At 38.9% G+C, this 23,032-nt stretch overlaps 2 protein-coding genes across 3 annotated transcripts in view; one reads left to right on the forward strand and one right to left on the reverse strand.

Annotated features, from left to right (window-relative positions):
* LOC103594961 (alpha-ketoglutarate-dependent dioxygenase FTO) overlaps positions 1-16,521 on the reverse strand; it is a gene marked incomplete at its 3' end in the record, with an annotated part of 113,426 nt that extends 96,905 nt beyond the window's left edge. The window contains exon 1 of the mRNA XM_008578264.1: positions 16,462-16,521. Coding sequence (XP_008576486.1) covers positions 16,462-16,506 — 45 coding nt within the window. The remainder of the gene's footprint in view (positions 1-16,461) is intronic.
* Positions 16,522-16,795: 274 nt separating this feature from the next.
* The window catches only part of RPGRIP1L (RPGRIP1-like), a 90,137-nt gene continuing 83,900 nt past the window's right edge, over positions 16,796-23,032 (forward strand). Inside the window, exons 1-3 of one of the 2 annotated variants that reach the window (XM_008578260.1) lie at positions 16,796-16,882; positions 19,798-19,889; positions 21,618-21,762. In XM_008578260.1, coding sequence (XP_008576482.1) covers positions 19,805-19,889; positions 21,618-21,762 — 230 coding nt within the window. In that variant the 5' untranslated portion in view covers positions 16,796-16,882; positions 19,798-19,804. The remainder of the gene's footprint in view (positions 16,883-19,797; positions 19,890-21,617; positions 21,763-23,032) is intronic. The other variant, XM_008578258.1, reaches the window with a different exon arrangement.

A 23,032-nucleotide genomic window follows, 5' to 3' on the forward strand; every position in this document is an offset into this window, starting at 1 on the left:
AATGAGAAAAATTATTTACCATAAGTATTTTGGTTCTTTCCAAATTAATTTATAAATGTAATGCAATAATAATTAAAATACCAAAGGAATGGTGGGACACATGGGGAACCATGAAAGAGTGATTTTTAAATTTATCTGGAAAAAAATTTAAGTTGTCTTCTCAGTTCAAGAACCAAAGGACTTTTGAAAACTTTCTTATGCCAGATATTAAAAAGTATCATAAAACTACAATAATTAAAATGGTGTGTCAAGAATAACAAAACAAAGGAACAAAATCAAAAGCAGATCTAAGTATTTGGGCATTCAAATCAGTATGTAAAAGACAAGTCAATAACTGCAGTGGAGATAACTGGTTAACCACTTAGGAGGAAAAAGATATCTACTCCATACCATATACCAACTAAATTCCAGACACATTATAAGAATTACATGAAAAAATTTAAAACATTAAATAAATAGAAGTACACATAAATGACTATTAATCTAATATTGAGGCTGAAAAAATTTTCATACAGATAAATGAAGAAAAACTTTTGAATAACAAAAATACAAAAGCAAAAGGCAGGCAATAAACAAACTGGGAAAAGTATTTCCATCACATGATTAACAAATGATAACATTCCTAATCCATGAAATATGCTTACAAATCAGTAAGAAAATACAAACACATATAAGCAAAATAAACAAACACTACATGAATAAATGAATCACACAAAAAACTATATTTGACCAATAAACATGGTAGGAAGGAATTCAAACAATATAATAGAGTAAAGGACACAAAGAAAAATTATGATTTGTAATAATGAACATGCTAATAATAAATAAGTAAATAAATAAATAAAATAGAAATTAGTTCTACAATGAGGTCCTACCTCACTTCCAAATTGGCAAATATTTTTGTTTCATGATAATTCCCAGCATTCTCTTGAATCACTTCTTATCTTAGACTGGAAACTGGCAACAACTCTCTGGGTGGCAATTTGACAATGAGAAACAAAAATCTTTACAAATGTTAGCTAATACAGTTTGCCCTCTTTTAATTTACCCTACGGAAAATTCCAGAAATTTGGAGAGATGTGCAAGAACGTTCACTGAAGGAAAATCTATAACGGGGGAAAAATCCATATGACAAAATACCATATAATTATAATAATATGAAAAAATATTCACAATATACTGGACACTGGTAAGTGAAAAAAGCAGAGTACAAAATATACAGAATATGATTCCAATTTTTGTTTAAAATGTATAATGTATATATATAATAAATACATTTTAAATAAAATTAGGATCATACTATATATACTACAAATATAATAAGCATAATAATATTCTGAGCAATGCAATAATATAAAGTAACAGTGCTTATCTCTGGAGGATTTTAAGAGACTTTGTTTCCTGCTTGGTATTTTTCTATATTTTTTTATTTTTTCTAAAATAACAAATTATTATATAATCATAAAAAATATTTTTAAAAATATTTTAAAGCACAAAGGGATAAATACCACATGTACTCACTCATATGTGGGAGCTAAGAGAGAAAGAAGGAAGGAAAGAAAGACCACAGTAGTGCATTGGACTTGCACAGGGAGAGATCATTCCTTGGGCTACAAAGTGGAGTTGGGGGGGTAAAGGGGAGGAGGGAGGATGGGGATAATTGGGTGGGGGACACAGGGTACAAACGCAGTTTTTGGAAATGTGTATGCTGCCAGTATGAATCTGGCCCTCACATCATGGGCATGAGGGGTGACAATCAGCTTTGTATCTCATGAATATTCATAACCAATAAAAAATATTCTTTTTTTAAAAGAAATGCTTCACAATCTTATTACATTTACAAAGCTGACTTTTTTTTTTTAGTTTTATTTTATTTTGTCAATATACAATGTGGTTGATTATTGTGGCCCATTACTGAAACCTTCCTCCCTCCTTCCTCTCCCCCTTCCCTCCCAACAACCTCATATCTGTTTGCTTGTTGTATCAACTTCAAGGAATTGTATTAATATAATTCTCTCTAGGTCCATCCATGTTGCTGCAAATGGCAGTATTTCATTCTTTTTTATAGCAGAGTAGTATTCCATTGTGTAGAATACACATTTTCTGTATCCACTCATCTGATGATGGACATTTGGGCTGGTTCCAACTCTTAGTTATTGTAAATAGTGCTACAATGAACATTGGAGAACAGGTATACCTTTGACTTTATGATTTCCACTCCTCTGGGTATATTCCCAGCAGTGGGATAGCTGGGTCATATGGTAGATCTATCTGCAATTGTTTGAGGAACCTCCATATCATTTTCCAAAGAGGCTGCACCATTTTGCAGTCCCACCAACAATGTATGAGAGTTTCTTTTTCTCCGCAACCTCGCCAGCATTTATCATTCAGTCTTCTGGATATTAGCCATCCTAACTGGGGTGAGATGGTATCTGTGTGTGGTTTTGATTTGCATTTCCCGAATGCTGAGTGATGTTGAGCATTTTTTCATGTGTCTCTTGGCCATTCATATATCTTCCTTTTGAGAAATGCCTGTTTAGCTCTTTTGGCCATTTTTTAATTGGGTTACTTGTTTTTTTGTTGTAAAGTTGTTTTAGTTCCTTGTACATTCTGGATATTCATCCTTTGTCAGATGTATACTTTGCAAATATTTTCTCCCACTCTGTTGGTTGTCTTTTAACTCTGTTAATTGTTTCTTTTGCTGTGCAGAAGCTTTTTAGTTTGATATAATCCCATTTGTTTATTTTTCTTTGGTTGCCCATGCTTTTGGGGGTCATATACATGAAGTCTGTGCCCAGTCCTACTTCCTGAAGTGTTTCTCCTATGTTTTCTTTAGTATTCATGAAGTCCATACCCAGTCCTACTTCCTGAAGTATTTCTCCTATGTTTTCTTTAAGAAGTTTTGTTGTTTCAGGGTGTATATTTAATTCTTTAATCCATTTTGATTTGACTTTAGTGTATGGTGAAAGGTATGGGTCTAGTTTCATTCTCCTGCATATGGATATCCAGTTATTGAGTTGATTTTAGTATATGGTGAGAGGTATGGGTCTAGTTTCATCCTCCTGCATATTGATATCCAGTTATCCCAGCACCATTTGCTGAAGAGGCAGTCTCTTCCCCAGTGTAAGGGCTTGGTGCCTTTGTCAAAGATCAGTTGGCTGTGGGTGTGTGGGTTAATTTCTGGATTCTCTATTCTATCCCATTGATCAGTGTGTCTGTTTTTATGCCAGTACCATGCTGTTCTGGATAGCGTTGTAATATAGCTTAAAGTCAGGTAGTGTTATGCTTCCAGCTTTATTTTTTACAAAGCTGACTTTTGTAAGCCACATGTGAAAAATAATTACTTTAAGTCACATCCATGATAATAATAATAGCTAATGCTTATGTAGCACTTACATAAGCCCATCACTATTCAAAATGCTTTATACATATTAAATAATTTAATCTTCCCAACTATTATTATTCCCATTTCACAGATAAAGATTGCGGCTCAAGGAAATTAGGTACTTGTCCAAGATCACTCAGCGAGATAAGTAGCAGAGCTAGAGGGTAAAAAACGAGGCATCCTGGGGCCAGCCCAGTGGCGCACTGCTACAGTGCGCCGCTTGGGAGTGCGGCGGCGCTCCCACCGAGGGTTCGGATCCCACATACAGACCGGCCGCTCACTGGCTGATCGAGGTGCGGGCGCGACACCGAGGGTGGCGATCCCGTTGCCGGTCCCGGTCCGGTACGGGCGCAACACTGAGGGTTGCGATCCGTTGCCGGTCACGAAAAAAGACAAAAAGGAAAAAAAAAAACCGAGGCATCCTGGCTCCAAAATCCATGCTCTTAACACCACAGCCTACTATCTCTCCTGATAAACTACACTTTCAAGTAATAAAGCCAATTTATAATAGAAATACCAGAACATAAACAATAACATAAGCACTATCCCTTTTAAGTAGTCTCCTTGGGAAACTCTACACATATCCAAAGATGCAGTCACTGATCAAAATATTTTCGGAAATCCTTCCTTTGTCCCCAGGAAGTAGTAAACATGTCTCCTGTGATGAAGGAAGAGATTTCTTCTTAAGAGGTAGAAGTCACTCAGAAGCAAGTCTAAAAGTGTGATTAAAAGGCAGAATTCTGCTTTTGGTAACACAGCAAGTAAAACCAATGAGGCTTATTTTACTATCACACCTGTAACTGGCGTCCGCTCCCAAAAACTACGTTCACAGTGGATTTTAGCATTTACTATGCTGCATTATTGTATTTTTATTTCTTGACATGCCTATCTTCCTACTGAACTAAAGTCCTCAATGGCAAAAATTATATCTTATTCATCCTTGAGTCTCCAGCCACAGAGTATTAATTATTTCTGAACGAACTCTAACAGGGAATGCCACACAAATGCTTTGACATCAACAATATATTAGAATAAATAAAAATACTACCAAGAGGGGGCCAGCCCGTGGCTCACTCGGGAGAGTGCAGTGCTGATAACACCAAGGCCCCGGGCTCGGATCCCATATAGGGATGGCCGGTTGGCTCACTGGGAGAGCGTGGTGCTGACAACACCAAGTCAAGGGTTAAGATCCCCTTACCGGTCATCTTTAAAAAAAAAAAAAAGTACTACCAAGAGGGCATCTGAGACCATATACAAATAAACATATGAGTATAAGGTATGCAGAAAGGGACTATAATGAAAAAACGGAAATGTTATGGAGTAGGTCCTAAAATTCTAAATATTAAGGAAGAGAGAAATCAGTTTTTAACAGGTCTTCTTATAATAATGTGTAGCTGTAGTCATTTCTCATAAAACACAAGGAGAGGAATGGATATGCCTCATTGTCTAAAAAGTAATCTACTGAACCAAGGATGAAAAAATAACCATAAACTTTCTCAGACAATGATGCAAAAAACACATCTGCTACACAGAAGACACCAGGACGCATCCTGCCTATGGGTTCAATCGACAAAGCACAACCTGGTGCCTGAAATATAAATCAAAGAACCTTACATCTCCAGTACTATTGACATTTGCTACCTGCAAATTTCTAATATGTGCAAGATGGGCCTATTTTATTTACAGCACAAACCACAGACTGAATGTAAAACAAGATGCTTAATAAATCCAGAGAAACATAAAACACCAGCATAACTCAGACAGGAAGACAGACACTCACTCCTTAATTAAGTGGGTGATGTTCTGTTTAAAACAAAAAGACAACCCTGGGCTATAGCTAAGATTAAGCACTCAGTGTTGCGAGGGAAACGCCGACCATTTTCAGGGCAAAGGCTTTAAATCATGAAAAATAAACCATCTAATAGTCTGTATTCAATAGTAAGTAGACAGTCAGGACACAGACTGATTTGGATTAACACATTTTCAGTTATAACAAGTAATTTTACAGAGGATTAGTATCTTGATGGTCTGATCAATATGAGGTACCGCTGCTATTACAGATGAAGAGAAAATTGCCCCTCTGGTAATAAAGTGTGCGTGTCTTCGTTCTCCTTCATTTGCTGAGTCCATTACTGTAATGGTTCCAGCATTAACAGCTGGGGCAATTTAAGCAGCAGGGGTCTGATGATTTTAAAAGCTGGGAACACTGGCTACTCATCCCTTTCTCCCTTTCAGTCTGCATATGCAACTCCTCTGCCTGCCTGTGGTTCCAATACAAGGATCATGTTTTATGAGAACAATGACTACTATTTCCCAATTATTGTCTCACTAATAGTGTTAGCAGCCAATAATGTGACTAAAACAAAAATTGTTTGCAGCATATTGGCTGCTGATTCAGCGAAAAATTGCACACTATTTAACCTAAATAACGTGATTGACATGACAACAGGCTAGAGTCCACATAAACGGTAATGTTTGCATTCGTTAGCCCAGTGCTATTCTCACGCTCTCAAGCAAAAAAAGCAGAAAGTTCGTGCTGACAGAAAAAAAAAAAAAAAAATCAGCAGAATTTTCCATCTCTGTTTTCAAAAAATGGCAAACTGGAAAACAGTGAGATAATGGACTGCTGTACACAGAAACAGAAAATCCATATTAATGCAGCCTTGAGACTTTAATCATGCCCAATTCAGCAGAGTGAGTTAAGGTTGCAACATCAGCCCATTTCATATTATTATTGGAGAAATGCGGGCCCTTGAGGCTCGGCCTTGAATGATCCAGTCACTAAATGAAGGTGCCAAAGGGCAGACTTAGGGCTAATGCAGAAATCAGAGCTCTGACTTTTCTGATCACAAACAGTTATGAAAACACTCATGCAATGGCAACAAATCTCCTCCTCAGACCAGATGCCACATAATTGGGTCCTTCAAACTGAGTTTTCTACTTGGTTTCTACCAGCTGTAAAGGTCTCAACTGCCCCTTATCCATATGGCGGTTCTTTAACATAAGGGAAGGCATGGTCACTTTGCAAGCGGGTAATTTCCAAAACTACAGAGCAAATAAATGATCAGCATAGCAACAAGGACATATGCTTGCTGCATAAACAAAAATGCAAGCCTAACAGTTTAAACTCATGGAATCAGAGGGTACAACAGTGATCACCAGGGGCTTGGAGCAGAGGAAGGGGAGAAGAATGGATAATGAACGGGCATAAGGTTTCAATCATACAAGATGAATAAGTGCTAGAGATTTGCCTATAATTAACAGTACTGTATTGTACCCCTAAAAACGTGTTAAGAGGGCAGATCTCATGTTAAGTGTTCTTACCACAGTAAAATAAAAATATTTTTAAATGCAAGTCTATAGGACCTACTCAAGATTTACCTTTCAAACAAATGCTGGCCTTGCAAACATTACAAGGACAAATGTTTGGAAACAAGTCCCTATCAAAGCAAATCTTTATCTCCTAAACGTGTCCTGACCCAACCCAGTAGTCCCCAAGCTTCCTCCCTTATAGCCAACACTGTGAAATCAACCAATGAGACAATTTTGTAAAATAATACAAAATCAGTTGATAACAGAAGATTAAATGAATGAGTTTATCAGCAGAACTCTAATCCACCTTCTCCAAACTATGCCTTTTCTTTAAGGTTCCAAAAGTACCATCTTAACTAGAAAGTTCTTTTCTTCTAGAAGTTAGAAAATCACACTATAAATATAACTTTATCAAGAAATCTACCATAATAAACTAACAACAATAATAAAATACCCTATATCTAGAAGGTAAACTAGCATTTTAAACTTGAAAGAGAACACTAGAAAACAATTGTTGACAGTTGCTAAAGTATGTGTAGAATAGAAGAGTCTTGTTTCTCAAAATTAATGTCTATACCTATGGTTTGTTAAGTAATTTAAAAATCCATAAAATACCTAGTCATTTTCCATTATTTCTTGCAGTTTCCATTTCCATCTCTCACACTGTTAGAAAACCTAATGACCAATAACAAGTGAAGCTCTTAAGAATTCATTCATTCAGGGCCGGCCCGGTGGCGCACTCGGTAGAGTGCGGCACTTGGGAGTGCAGCGGCGCTCCCACCGAGGGTTCGGATCCCATATGGAGACTGGTCCACTCACTGGTTGAGCGCGGTGCGGGCGCAACACCAAGGGTTGCGATCCCATTGCCGGTGCGGTACGGGCGCGACACTGAGGGTTGCAATCCCATTACCGGTCACGAAAAAAGACAAAAAAAGAAAAAAAAAAAAAAAGAATTTATTCATTCATTTGAAAAGTGTTTATAAAATATCTACTATGTGCCTGGCAATATGTTAAGTGCTAGGGATAAAATGGTGAATAACGAAACTAAAAAAAAATGGTCTCTACTTTTTTTGGAGCACACAGTCTAAATGCCAAAACCTGTATTGCTAAACTCAGCCACAATAAATTTAATCAGCAGCCAGGGAGCCAGCATCATAATTATTAAGGATCACATGTATCATATATCACATACTAGAGGCTCTGAACCACTCAGTCTTTCTTCAACAGATACTTATTAATGTCTCCTACACGGAAGACATTCTACCAGCTATACTGGAGAGATGAAAGGATGAATTAGACACAAATGCTGTCTTCGAGGAAGCTAATGTTTGTTCAAACTACCTAAGACATTTTTTGTTTGTTTGTTTGTTTGTTTGTTATTTATTATTTTATTTTATTTTATTTATTTTTTAATTTTATTTTGTCAATATACAATGTGGTTGATTATTGTGGCCCATTACCAAAACCTCCCTCCCTCCTCCCTCTCCTCCCTTACACCCAACAGTGTCCTTTCCGTTTGCTTGTTGTATCAACTTCAAGGAACTGTAGTTGTTATGTCTTCTTCCCCCCCGCCGGTTTTTGTGTGTGTGTGTGTGAATTTATTTTTATTTTATTTTATTTTTTTGTCTTTTTGTCTTTTTTTCCGTGTCCGGCAACGGATCGCAACCCTCAGTGTTGCCCCCGTACCGGACCGGGGACCAGCGACGGGATCGCAAGCCTCGGCGTTGCTCCCGCGCCTCGCTCAGCCAGTGAGCGGGAGCCGGTCTGTACATGGGATCCGAACCCTCGGACGGGAGCGCTGCCGCGCTTCCCAAGCGGCGCACTATCCAGTGCGCCACCGGGCCGGCCCGTGAATTTATTTTTGAATGGCCAATTTAGTTCTCAAAAACCAACACCAGGATGGTAAAGAAACGGACCTGGATATAACAGAAAGTGACAAGAACTCACTATTCCGCAATGGTTTAGCTAGTAATTTTCAAGTAAAGTATTTAAAGTGGTTTGGAAACAATGATCAAATACACTAACGCTTCTTCTATTATAGAACGCAATCGAACCTACAAAATGATGTTTAAAGGCTGACCCATACACTTGAGAAGAGATTAAGCAAAAGATAAAGACGGATTGGGGTGGGGAGAACACAGAATAGAGTCCGTCTGGGAAAGTTTTAATTTTTAAGTCTCTTGGTCGTTCATTGGCCTACCACCAAAAATGTCCCCCACTCAGTTTCCAGTTTAGAAAAACTGGTGACACATCCAGGATGGCCCGAGGTAAAGGTGAAGGCCAAAAGAACATTCTCAGGACCTCACTAAAGTCCCAAACTGCAAAAAATAAAAATAAAATAAGGTAAAAACACCCAGTGGAAGACTAACTAGTTAGCTCAGTTGGTTAGAGTGTGGTGCTGGTAACATCAAAGGTCCACGGTTTGATCTTTCTCCTGGCCAGCTGCCTCCCCCCCCCAAAAAAAAAATAAACACCTAGCGAGTATATACATTTATGTATGTACATAAATAACAAACTTCCTTTTGTTGAGTTATTATTTTTATAACTCAATAAACCTTATAATTTAAGGTTTCTCTTGTTAAATGATATTAAGCCAAATACCACCAAAACCAGAAGACTTTTTTAATGATTTTATTTAAAACAGCTAATTTATGGGGCCGGCCCGGTGGCGCACTGGATAAGTGCGCCGCTTGGGAAGCGCGGTGGCGCTCCCGCCCGAGGGTTCGGATCCCACATACAGACCGGTTCCCGCTCACTGGCTGAGCGAGGCGCGGGAGCAACACTGAGGGTTGCGATCCCGTTGCCGGTCCCCGGTCCAGTACGGGGGCAACATTGAGGGTTGCGATCCGTTGCCGGACACGGAAAAAGACAAAAGACAAAATAAATAAATAAATAAATAAAACAGCTAATTTATCTATTCTGGATATTTACCTTCATTGATAAAAATGTACATTACTTAAAATTATTAAATGTTCTTATTAAATATATAACTACTTCAGTATTAAACTTAAACTATTTCTATTTTTAATATTTTAAAAAGATGATCTTGGGGCCGGCCCGGTGGCGCACTGCTACAGTGCGCCGCTTGGGAGCGCGGCGGTGCTCCCGCTGAGGGTTCGGATCCCACATACAGACCGGTTCCCGCTCACTGGCTGAGTGAGGTGTGGGCGCAACACCGAGGGTTGCGATCCCGTTGCCGGTCCCAGTCCAGTACGGGCGCAACACTGAGGGTTGCGATCCGTTGCCAGACACGAAAAAAAGACAAAAAGGAAAAAAAAAAAAGATGATCTAACCCAAGCCAGCATAAGAATCCTTAAAGCTAACAGAATTCTACATCCACAACTTTTTATTCTATGACTAATGAAATAGTTTTAATATTTCTGAGAAAACTCTAAAGGAGTCTCTGGCATCTCATAAGGATACACCTTTAAACAGATCTTCCTTAAGAAAGGAATTCTGGGGCCGGCCCGGTGGCGCACTGCTACAGTGTGCCGCTTGGGAGCGCGGCGGCACTCCCGCCAAGGGTTCGGATCCCACATACAGACCGGTTCCTGCTCACTGGCTGAGCGAGGTGCGGGTGCGACACCAAGGGTTGCGATCCCGTTGCCGGTCCCGGTCCGGTACGGGGGCAACACTGAGGGTTGCGATCCGTTGCCGGTCACAAAAAAAGACAAAAAGGGAAAAAAAAAAAAAAAAGAAAGGAATTCTATGAACCCCCCAGACCAGTTTAAACAGATCTTCCTGAGGAAGGAATTCCATGACCTCCAGACCATGTAAGTTCCTCCTTGCTACCCTGTCCTACTCCTATAATAAATCCCACCACTCTACTATAGTACTTGCTTATCTACCTTCCATGGAAAGACAGCCAGTTCCATGGGACCATGACTGCCCACATGTCCTCAATTCTAAACACATTGCTTGGCACTTACCTGAATTCCTCATCTGAACCACAGAACACAGAAAATGGCTGAGTATTTTCTCAACTTTCTGGAGGGTGGTACACAACCAGTAACATGCTGGATTCATATGAGAGAAGTTAATGGAACCCCAGTTGAGGAAATCTGCTTGAATAGATACTCAACATAAATTTACAAAATAAATGTTCTGAATATATGCTAAATATCTACTGGGATCAGTTAGGTGATGGTAGAGGTACTGACAATGACGATAAGATGATGATGATAATAACAATGTTTATTTTTACTCCATGTCAGGAATGTTCTAGGTGCTTTATACATATCTCTCTCATTTAGTCCCAATTTTATACATGAGGAAACTGAGGCTCAGAGAAGTTAATTACTGGGGCTGGCCTGGTGGCGCACTGCTATAGTGCGCCGCTTGGGAAGCGCGGCGGCGCTCCCACCCGAGGGTTTGGATCCCACATGCAGACCGGTTCCCGCTCACTGGCTGAGCGAGGTACGGGAGCAACACCGAGGGCTGCGATCCCGTTGCCGGTCCCGGTCCGGTACGGGGGCGACACTGAGGGTTGCGATCCGTTGCCGGACACGAAAAAAGGAAAAAAAAAAAAAAAAAAGAATTCAGGGAAGATGTCAGGGCTGGGGATAAACACGTGGGAGTCGTTGGTGCACAGGGGGTTTTTATAGCCCCAGGAGGCAACACTGAGGGTTGCGATCCGTCGCCGGACACAGAAAAAGACAAAAAAAGGAAAAAAAAAAAAAGAGAGAAGTTAATTACTCAAGTAAGTGATAGAGCAGAATTCAATTCCAGGAGTCTGCTTCTAAAGCTTCACACTCTAAGCCACTGTCCTATGACTGAAGGCGCAAAGCTGACTTGGCAAAATGGAAAGCACATTTCCCATCAAATGGAGCAGCCACTATTCAACTCTAGTTAGGAAAATGCATGCCCAGTGCTGCCAGATACTCTAGTTCTTCAAGAGAAACAGAGATCTAGATTTTTATGCATAATCCCTCAACTTCTGAATATTAGAAAATAATTCCAAAACTTTCAAACACAGTTTGTTTGGGCCAAATAAAAGACATCTACAGCCAGGATCAATATGTGGATTATAAATTTGTGACCTCTGGTGGCCTCATCTTTCCTCAAAATACATATGCCAAAAATGTGTAATCTGAATCTAATCATAAGGAAACATCAGACAAATAAGAATGCAGGGCCAATCTACAAAACAAATAGCCTGTACTCATCACAAATGTCAATGTCTTGAAAGATAAAGAAAGGATAAAGAACCAACTTAAAGGACATTAAAAGAGACCAGATTAAAGAAGAAAAGACACGACCACTAAAAGTCATGTGTGATCCTGGATTAGAACTTGGACCAGGAAAAAAAAAATGCTATAAAAGATAGTACTAGGATATGAGCAAAATTTAAATATGGACTTTGGGTTAAGTAGATTTTAAACACATACTTCACAAAAGAGATATACACATGTCTATTAAGCACATGAAAATATGCTCAAAATTATTAGCCATCAGGGAAATTCAAATCAAAACCACCATGAGATATCACTTCACACCCACTATGATGGCAACAATCAAAAAGATGGACAGTAGCAAGTGTTGACAAGGATGTAAAGAAATTGCAACTAAAAATTGCTGGTAAGAATGTAAAATAGTGCAGCCACACTGGAAAACAATTTGGCAGATTCTTAAAATGTTAAACATACAGCTGGCCAATTAGTTCAGTTGGTTAGAGCATGGTGTTACAACACCAAGGTCAAGAGTTTGGACCCCCACACCAGGCACCAAAAAAAAAAAAAAAGTTAGACATAGATTTACCATATGAGCAGCAATTCTATTCCTAGGTATCTACCCAAAAGGAATGAAAATATATGTCCATATAAAAACTAGATTGTAAATGTTCACAGTAGCATTTTCCATAATGGCCAAAAAGTGAAAACAACTCAAATGTCCATCAACTGGTGAAGAGATGAAATGTGGTATATCCAGACACTGGAATACTATCTACTAGGAAATAAAAAGGAACAAAGTACTGATACATGCTACAACACAGATGAAACTCAAAAACATTATGCTGGGTGAAAGAAGACAAATACGAAAGACCAAATATTGTATGATTCCATTTATATGAAAATGTCCAGAAAAGGCAAATCTAGAGAACAAAGAGTAGATTAGTGGTTGCCTAGGGGTGGGGTGCAAATGAGAAGTAATTGCAAGTGAACACAAGGTTTCCTTTGGGGGATAATGAAAATGTTCTAAAATAAGGTTGTGGTAAGGGTTACACAACTCTGTAAATATACTACAAACTAATTGTATGCTTAAAACAGGTAAATTTTATGGCGTGTAAATTATACCTCAATAAAGCTTTAAAAAAAGAAATGTACAACCTCATTGGTCACCATTTTGATTTTCATTAGGCAAATTAAAATCAAAATGAGATACTACTATACACTAGAATGGCTAAAATTTAAAAGTCTGACAATACCAAAAGTTGACAAGGATCTGAAGCAACTACAATTCTCATATACAGCTGGTGGAACTGTAAAATGCTATAGTCGGTTTGAATATTGTTCCCCAAAAAGATATGTCCATGTCCAAAATTTTGGTACCTGTAAATGTGACCTTATTTGGAAAAAGTGTCATTGCAGATATAAATAAGTTAAAGATCTTGAGGATCTCAAGATCAGATCATCCTGGAATAGGAAAGAAAGATTTGAGACACCGAAACATAGGGAAGAAAGCCATGTGAAGGTGGAAGTGGAGATTAAAGTTAAACAGCCACAAGCCAAAAACAGCAGGAGCCACCAGAAGCTGGAAAAGGCGAGGAAGGATTCTTCCCTAGAGCCCTCAGAGGGTGTGGCCCTGTGAATACCTTGAGTTCAGACGTCCAGTCTCCAGAACTGTGAGAGAATAAATTTCTGTTGTTTTAAGCCATCAAGTTTGTGGTAACTTGTTGCAGCAGCTTTAGGAAACTGACATAAGTGGTAAAATAACTTTGGAAAATTGTTTGGCCATTTCCTGTAAGGTTAAACAAAGAGTTCCCACATGTCACAGCAATTCCACTCTTGGGCATTACCCAATATAAATAAAACCAGAAAGACTTTTACATGAATGGTCATAGCAGCTTTTTTCATAATAGCCCCAAATCAGAAACAATACTAATGTCCAGCAACAGGTGAATGAATAAGTATGTGATATATCCACACAGTAGACCACTGCTCAGCAATAAAAAGGAACAAACTATTGATACACACAACAACATGCATAAATCTCAAAAATCGTTATGCTGAATGAAAAAAGACAGACCCAAGAATACATACTGTATGCGTCCATTCATATGAAATTCCAGAAAACACAGACTCATCTATAGCAACAGAAAACATATCAGTAGTTGCTTGGGAGCTAAAAGAGAGGGAGAGATTGACTGCAAATGAGCAATAGGAAACTATTAGAAGGAATAGAAATGTTCTTTATGCCAATTGTGGTGATTTTGCAGGTACAGATTGGCATCCCTAATCTGAAAATCTGAAATCCAAAATGCTCCATAACCCCCTAAATTTTGAGCACTCAAAGAAAGCACTCATTGCAGCATTTCAGATTTTGGATTTTCAAACTAGGAATTCTTAACAAGTAAGTATAATGCAAATATTCTAAAATCTGGAAAAATCCAAAATCCAAAATACTTCTGGTCCCAAGCATTTCAGATAAGGAATACTTAACCTGTATATACATCTGTCAAAACTCATCAAATTGTACACTATAAAGGGTGGCAAATTACTGTATATAAATTATATCTCAATAAAGTCAATTAAAAAAAGAAAATAATTTATGAGTAATTGCACATTTTATACAGTTTTTAAGATTTAAAACAACTGGGCTAGTCTGTTAGCTCAATTGGTTGGAGCGCAGCCTCATAATACCATGGTCTCAGGTTCGGACCCTCGTACCACCCAGCCACCAAAAAAAAAAAAAAAGAAAAAGATTTTAAAACAACTGACTATATGTTGTTCTAACCAATAATATTTCATAAGTAAACAAATTTTAAATAAAGATCAAAGAAAATTTTAAAAGCAAACAGGAAGACGACTTGCTCTATCAATTCAACATTTCACAAGCAGAAAATGGGAAAAAGCTTTGAAATTGGAATCAGAAGACCTGGTTCTGGGCCCTAGATCCATCTAGAAACCCAGTGGCCTTGGGCAAGTCACTTCTACAAGCCTCAGTTTCCACATCTATAAAACGTGGATGACATTAATAACTACCTCACAGGCAAAGATTATGGTTTCAATGGAGTAAGAGCTCCTTGGGAGCAGGGATTCTATCTTAGCCAAAATTACTATCCCAGTGTCTAGCAAATAATAGGTGCTCAATAAATCTTTATAGAATAAATGAATTACTTTAAAAATAAATGTGAAAGGTGAGAAACACATCATGCACAATGCCACTGGGTGACATTTAATTGTTTCTTTACACTGTGCAGACTAATGCAGAAGGGTCTTCCCCCTTCTTGTCCACCATGAGTACATTACTCACATCACATGCAGACTCAGACTCAAGCATGGAAGCTTCAGCTTCCTTGTGAAATGTTGCTATACCTCAGGTTATTATAGAAAAGATTTTATATTTTAAATTCTTATTTTATATTTTAAATCCTTAGGTGTACTGCCATAAGACAGACTCATTTCTAAGACTCTACATTCTATGAGAGCAAGAATTGTGTTTATTTTATTCGCCACTGACCCTCACTGCCAATATTTGCCTAACGTAGAGAAGGTACCAATTAGCACGTGCAAAGGCACTGTGAACAAATGAAGTATAAGAAAGAGAGACTTTTAGGAAATCGAAAGTGTGATAGGCAGAGAGCAGAGTGTCATATCCAATGAAGCTGTCAATTTTTGCACTTTGAAAAGATCACACTCTACAGTGTGAGAAGAGACTGGTTGTTGGGGGGAGGGAAAAGAAGAGGGCAAAGTTAGGGTGTAGAATGAGTGTAGTCCAATAAGTAGGCTATTGCAACAGTCCATTAAAGACAAATGGTAGCTTAGTCCAAGGGAGTGGAGATGGAAAAATGTGGACAGATTCCCAATATACTTAGACGTATCAATAGGACCTATGAGAATGAAAGGAAAACACTCAATTTTTCTGAGCCTCAATTCTTCATCTGTGAAACAGAACTGTTAATACTCCATCTGTATAATATCTATCTTGCAATCTACTGTTATGATATTTAATAATAATAAATATTATGCACCTATTGCATTGTCTAACAAACAATAAATGCTTTTTTAAAAAATCGCTATTGCTATTATTATTGTCACTTCATAGAATGACAACTACCAGAAGCTGAACACCAGATAGAAAGTAGCAATGTAGTTAAGATTCATATCTATAGTGCTGAAGACAGACTTTATCAGCGTCCACTGAGACAACTAACTGTTCCTAATAAAGACACCTGCCCGCACAGGTATTTCATCAAAGTCGATCTCAGTCCTCAGAGACTATTATCGATGAGAAAGCACAGCTGATCACAGTCATCTGAGAGTCCGGTAAACTAAGGCACAAGGGTGGCTATAAATTTAGCCAAGGAATAGGTGCAGAAGCAGGACAAGGTAATGAATGTCTTGATTCTCATTTCTCAGCTGCATCCTGAGTAGCACGAATTTATAAGCCCCCGCCTCCATGTCTCCAGGTCTCTCGCCGACAAGGCCCTGTCATCCCTTGGCTTAACACCGTGCATCCGCTTGCCATCAAACCAAGCCCTTTCTGTTCCCTGCCCCTAGCTCCCAGCGCACGAAGAACCCCAGACTCCGGGGAGCTGGACATACCTTAGCTTCGCGCTCTCGTTCCTCGGAGGTCGGGGTGCGCTTCATGCTGCCTCTAAAGCCGCCTTCGCCACTGCGAGCCGCGTAGATCCCTCGCCTTGGACCCCGCCTCCTCTGTGTAGTTCTCTCAGCGTCCCGCTCCCGCCCGGCGCCATTCTCCTTCAGCGCCGTAAGAACTACCACTCCCAGGATGCACCGCGGCGACGGCCGAGAGCGCCCCGGGGTTTAGAGCAGAATTTCCCAGGTCCGACAGCTGCGAGGGTAGTCCCCTGCCCAGAGAGCAAACAGGTTGGTGGCCAAGGAGAACTACATTTCCCAGGAGGCAACGAGGCCTGCCATGTTTTTCCCGTGCTCCTCTCGGACAGCCGCCCAACACGCCGTCGCCGCTATAGCAACGGTAGCTAGCGGCGGGGAAAGAGTGGCGGTGAGTACTCTCGGGGAGGATGGGGGTGGGTGGAGGTTGGCAGACCCTCCGCCTGCAGCACCAGCCAAGGCCATAGTGTCTGTTCTGTGGCCTGGAGAAAGCCCTGGAGTTCCGCTCGCGTGAAAAGCAGCCCAGCCCGAGACGCCTCTACATCTTCGGGCCTGAATCACAGCCCGCCCTTTATCCCCACGCCCGATTTGATATTTACATCCCAGCCATAAATCCTAGCTGATGAGAGTTGATGCTGCTAATTGCCGTCCCTGTCCAGATCCTTCAAGTAGAAGACCACGAACATTTGCCTTGGCCTAGGAGTTGATTGGTAGACCCTAGACTTCCTGAGTGGCCTGTTGTTTGCTTATTTGTTTACCACTCGATTATCTCCTCAACCTGTTAGCTCCATAAAGGCGGAGATTTTGCCATTTTAGTCTCAGTTCCTGGTATTCATTTATTCATTCAATAAATATTTTTTTTCGTTAAATTTTTATTTTGTCAATATACAATGTATATGATTATTATGGCCCATCACCGACCCCTCCCTCCCGTCTCCCTCTCTCCCCTCCCCCCCAAGAATGTCCTTTCCGTTTGCTTGTTGTAACAACTTGGAGACGGGAGGGAGGTGTCGGTGATGGGCCATAATAATCATATACATTGTATATTGACAAAATAAAAATTTAACGAAAAAAAATATTTATTGAATGAATAAATGAATACCAGGAACGGAGACTAAAATGGCAAAATCTCCGCCTTTATGGAGCTAACAGGTTGAGGAGATAATCGAGCTCTCTCCCCTCCCCCCCAAGAATGTCCTTTCCGTTTGCTTGTTGTAACAACTTGGAGACGGGAGGGAGGTGTCGGTGATGGGCCATAATAATCATATACATTGTATATTGACAAAATAAAAATTTAACGAAAAAAAATATTTATTGAATGAATAAATGAATACCAGGAACGGAGACTAAAATGGCAAAATCTCCGCCTTTATGGAGCTAACAGGTTGAGGAGATAATCGAGATACCTTCGACTTGATGATTTCCATTCCTTTGGATATATTCCCAGCAGTGGGATAGCTGGGTCATATGGTAGATCTATCTGCAACTGTTTGAGGAATCTCCATACCATTTTCCATAGAGGCTGCACCATTTTGCAGTCCCACCAACAATGTATGAGAGTTCCTTTTTCTCCACAACCTGTGTCTCAGCTTCATTGTTCGCAACGCAAGAATCATTTGACTAACTCACAAGAATATTGTAAGATATTAATTCTTATAAGCAGAGCACTTAGAACAGTGCCTGGCACATAATAAGCATTCAACAAATGTTAACACCATCATCATCATTATTGTTATTCTTAAAAGCAACTTTAATTCTATCATGGAAAAGTAATCATTTTCACAGGTGGCCTATGTTTAAACTTCTGGAAAATTTGGGTTCTAAAATTGACCTCTTCTGTAGCAGTGTTTCCAAAAGTAGATTATCTCCCAGACATTTGTCTGTTAACTGTCACAGCAAAATGCAGTAGTTATCTGGCCGGCCCGGTGGCGCACTGCTACAGTGCACTGCTTGGGAGCGCGTCGGCACTCCCGCCGAGGGTTCGGATCCCACATACAGACCGGCCGCTCACTGGCTGAGCGAGGTGCTGGTGCAACACTGAGGGTTGCGATCCTGTTGCCGGTCCCGGTCCGGTACGGGCGCGACACTGAGGGTTGTGATCCGTTGCCGGTCACAAAAAAAGACAAAAAGGAAAAAAAAAATGCAGTAGTTATCAACCTTTTCTGTATAAGAAAAGTATGAACCCTCTCCCTAAAAAACATTGCATATGTATATATGCGTACAAAATTTTGTAAACCATCTCTGGATTCGCAGACCCTGAAGCCCCATGGACTCCATTAATTACGCTCTGTGAATATGCCAAGCTCTGTGCCAGCCTCCAGGAATACAGAGGAGAATGAAACAAATTAGCTTGCTACTCTGCATTCTAGGACCAGCATCCTAGAGCTTGAAAACCTCTGTCTTAGGGTGTTTTCTTTGATAGTTTGTATTTGGCTTTCTAGGGAGATCAACATGAAAATATAAAATTTTTTTTTTTTTTTTTTGCTTCATACTAGACATTGTGTGGACCACTCACATCCACATACAAAATAAAGATACTGTGGTGCAGCTCTGTAAAGAATAGAAACTGTAAAAATACCAGAATTAGCTAGACAGCCTATATGTTGAAGTGGTTAAACCGTGGGACCTAGCCCTCATGGCAACAAAGGGAGAACACAACAAAAACAAACCCAGTTGTGAAAAGTCTTTCCCAAAACTTGGAACAACCCACTCATTTGTACATCAAGCAGAAAATTAATATTCAAGTAATACTGACATCCAGGCACGTGTGCTAAGTGCCTTTAATTTACCATCTTACTTACCTTTAGAATAACTCTGTGAGATAGGTATTATTTTCTTCATTCTTAAAGTTAAGGAACTAAAACGCAGAACGCTTAGGTGACTTGACCAGATGGTAAATGATGGAACAACCATTTGAATCAAATTTCTGACTCGAGTTTTTTCCAAGATACGTGCTTTCTTTTAAGGGTTGGGTTTGGGGAAATGGAGAGGAAGTATTTCTTAAATTTGGGAGAGTTTGTTTTTGTTTCAGATAGAGGAATAAGAAGAAGAGAGAGGAAGAATGATAATCTTACCTCATTTCCTAAGCAAACTATAGGAAATATACTGTTGAAAGGAACACTGTCTTCATGATTGAATGTAGTGTTACTTTTAGAATAGAAGCTTTCATCTTTTTAAAGCAGCACATGTGGGGAGTAAGATGTCCATTAAAGTTCTAGTCTCTTATTCATTTTATTTGATTCATTCTGTTGCATAGTTAATATAATAACTTGGAAAGAGTTTATATGAATTTTCTTTTCTCCACAGATAGGCCATGTCTGGTCCAACTGATGAGACTGCAGGAGACCTGCCTGTGAAAGATATAGGTCTAAACCTCTTTGGAATGGGAGGGTTACAAGGTATGTCCCAGCTGTTATTTATTACAGTTATGAACTTTGATCAGTGACTTCTTTACTTTTAATTTAAAGTATTTCTGATATTCATACAAACCAAACCATTTAAGTAACTGTATAAGCTCTTGGTTGGACTAAACAAGAAGATGGAGATTTTAGAACACATGTGGTATTTTACTGCATGCATCAATTATCAACAGCTCATAGAAAATGTAAAATCCCCCTCTGTTCTGATAAAGTGTTGTTATAAATCATCTTTTAAAAATTCCACACATCAGTAGAAACTACATAGAGAGTATCAAGCCTCCAAACTGAATTGCCTGGTTTAAATCACATTCACCATTAAAACATTTCTTTATGTTTAAATTTTATATGGGAGGAAATGCCATATATTAAAATTTTTGCCTTTCAAGTAGAGTATCTCAAAATGGCATGTTTATGCAAGCAATAGTGACTTTTATTATCAAATTAATATACATTAAAGTTTTCTTTATCCTTTTATCGCTTAGTGGTTGCTGTAGAGCTAAAAAGCCCTTTCAAACTGAAAACGAAAAGTACTATTAAAGAACAATTGAGAGTATAGAGCTATGTTTATGCTTGCGTGTACAGTGTGTCAGCCATGCTCTCATGCCACTACATTTGCTATTGAGAAGGCTAGGGATTTAAAATATATTCCACTAAGGAATCTTTGTCTATCTTTTAATCAGAACAGTGTAAGTGGCCACCTTGGACTACCTCAGAAAGGTGGTCAATGAAAGGTGGTTCATTGAAAGAGAAAATTTAACTGTACGGATCTTATTGTTAAAAGTAAAATGTTTAAGCTTTGCTTTAGATCCTTGAGGAGATATCAGGTATTCAGATACAAATAAATTTAAAGTATGCAAAGCTATTTATTGGGTTTTAATAGTCCATAAATTTGATTCTTGTCCTCAGTAATACACCATAGGACTTTAATCTCTGTCAGTTTGTTCTTTGTTTCTACTGGAAGATTGTTGAAAATTGACTTATGTCACTATGATATGGAAAATATCAAATATAAACATCTATAGAAAGATATCACATACACATGTTAAATTATTCTCACTTTTGCCTTTGTAAAAACAAACAAAAACATAAAAACCCTTTCAGATACTCTTTTAGCTTAGTTTTTACAACATTCAGCATATAAATTGAATGGTCTTTGTTGATCATAGTTCCAACCTATATTCTTAAAGAATGGTTATTTGAATGCATTTTTTTTTTTTTTTTTGTCTTTTGTCTTTTTCCGTGTCCGGCAACGGATCGCAACCCTCAGTGTTGCCCCTGTACCGGACCGGGGACCGGCAACGGGATCACAACCCCCGGTGTTGCTCCCGCGCCTCGCTCAGCCAGTGAGCGGAAACCGGTCTGTATGTGGGATCCGAACCCTCGGGCGGGAGCGCCGCCGCGCTTCCCAAGCGGCGCACTATCCAGTGCACCACTGGGCCGGCCCCTTGAATGCATTTTTGAATGAATACTACTGTTGCTCAAATTCCCAATATTGTATATAAACTATTAATAGCAAAGATTTTTATTCTCACCTGAAATTATTGATGTGAACAATGATATAACATTTCCTTAAAGCAGTCGTAATTATAGGTAACAGGAGAAGAAATCTAAGACAAGTACATCAGAGATTGTATTAATACCAGCAGTTATCGTTTTTAGAGAATGTTTTAAGTAATCACACAATTAATTACCTTGGCATTTTTGCAGAAACTTCAACAACGCGGACAATGAAGTCTCGCCAGGCAGTTTCACGTGTCGGTCGTGAAGAACTGGAAGACAGATTTTTGCGTTTGCATGATGAGAACATTTTACTTAAACAGCATGCCCGCAAGCAAGAGGATAAAATTAAAAGGTTATGATAAAAAGCTTTTAGCTTTTCTTCTTGACTCTAACATTTGGAGGAGATGCTTTTTTATAAACATAATTGAAAACCCCACCTTGAATCTTTTTTGGAAAAAGGAAGGTTGTAAATAAATACAATTTTTAAAAATGGAAAATCTTGCAAACTAGAATAATAAACCAAAAAATTATGAGTGTTTATGTCTGAAGTTGCTGTTAGAAAGAAAAGAGCTAATAGCTAAGAGTGCCGTGAATGTATCATATCTATAAATAAGTTTTGGTTTAATATTTATAGTTTGATAAGCAAATGGCCAAAGCATCTGTTTTTTAAATGTCTTGATTTTAAAATGAAAGTTTTTAGAAGTAATTAACTATTCTAACTTGTTAGAATGCATGTTCCCGTAAAATTTGGGATTTACTAATGAAAACATCACTTCAATCTCTGGAACATATTTAACTTTGCTTGGGTTAGTCTAGATTCTATATTTATTTCAGAAAGTCTCTACTGTTTCTGAAGAATATATCGTTGCTTTTGATTTATGTGCAAAATATTTGTGCAGGAATAATTTTTTAAGAGAAGATATTCTTTAATTCTTTTTTTTTTCAGAAACACTATGCCAGTCTTCTGAATGTATGGCATTAAAAAAAAAAAAGTGCATTCACATTTGTAAGCATGAGCAGGTCTGTATTCATATTCATGTTTTAGTTTAAAAAAAAAGGCAAGACAGCCATTGAAGAAAGAAGATAGGGTTTTTTCTGCTTAGAATTCAGCCTGAAGAGGTGATTCCAGTTCAATTTCTGCTCTGTGGACTCTGTTTTAACATCCCACTGACCTACTGTGTGCAGGCCTTTTACTTTGAGTTGGTTTTTGAGTCATGATGACGGCTCTTTTCAAAACCTGTGATTCACTTGCCTGATTCCCTTTCTAACCAATAGCATACACATGTCAGCCAGTCAGAATGAGGCATGTAGTCTTGGACCACTAAACAGTTTTTTTTTTTTTGGCAACCTAATTGGTCAGAAGAAAATTGAATTCACAACCTTGACCTCATTAGTAATTTGTCCTAGCCAGAAAATAAAAAACAACTTAATAGTGAGCCTTCTAGTTTATTGGGAAAAGGACTGGGCTAGGAGTCAAGTTGCATGTATGTGTTCCATTATCCCTCTGCCGCTAGCCTATGGTGTGTTCAAACCATTCATCTTCCTGGGATTTTACCGTACTCAGCTGTGAAAGTAGTGATCCAGTGAACACTCTGACCTAGAGCTCTAAATTCCTTCTCAAT

This window comes from Galeopterus variegatus, unplaced genomic scaffold, assembly GCF_000696425.1.
Source record: "Galeopterus variegatus unplaced genomic scaffold, G_variegatus-3.0.2 Scaffold1652, whole genome shotgun sequence".
NCBI classification, from domain to species: Eukaryota; Metazoa; Chordata; class Mammalia; order Dermoptera; family Cynocephalidae; genus Galeopterus; species Galeopterus variegatus.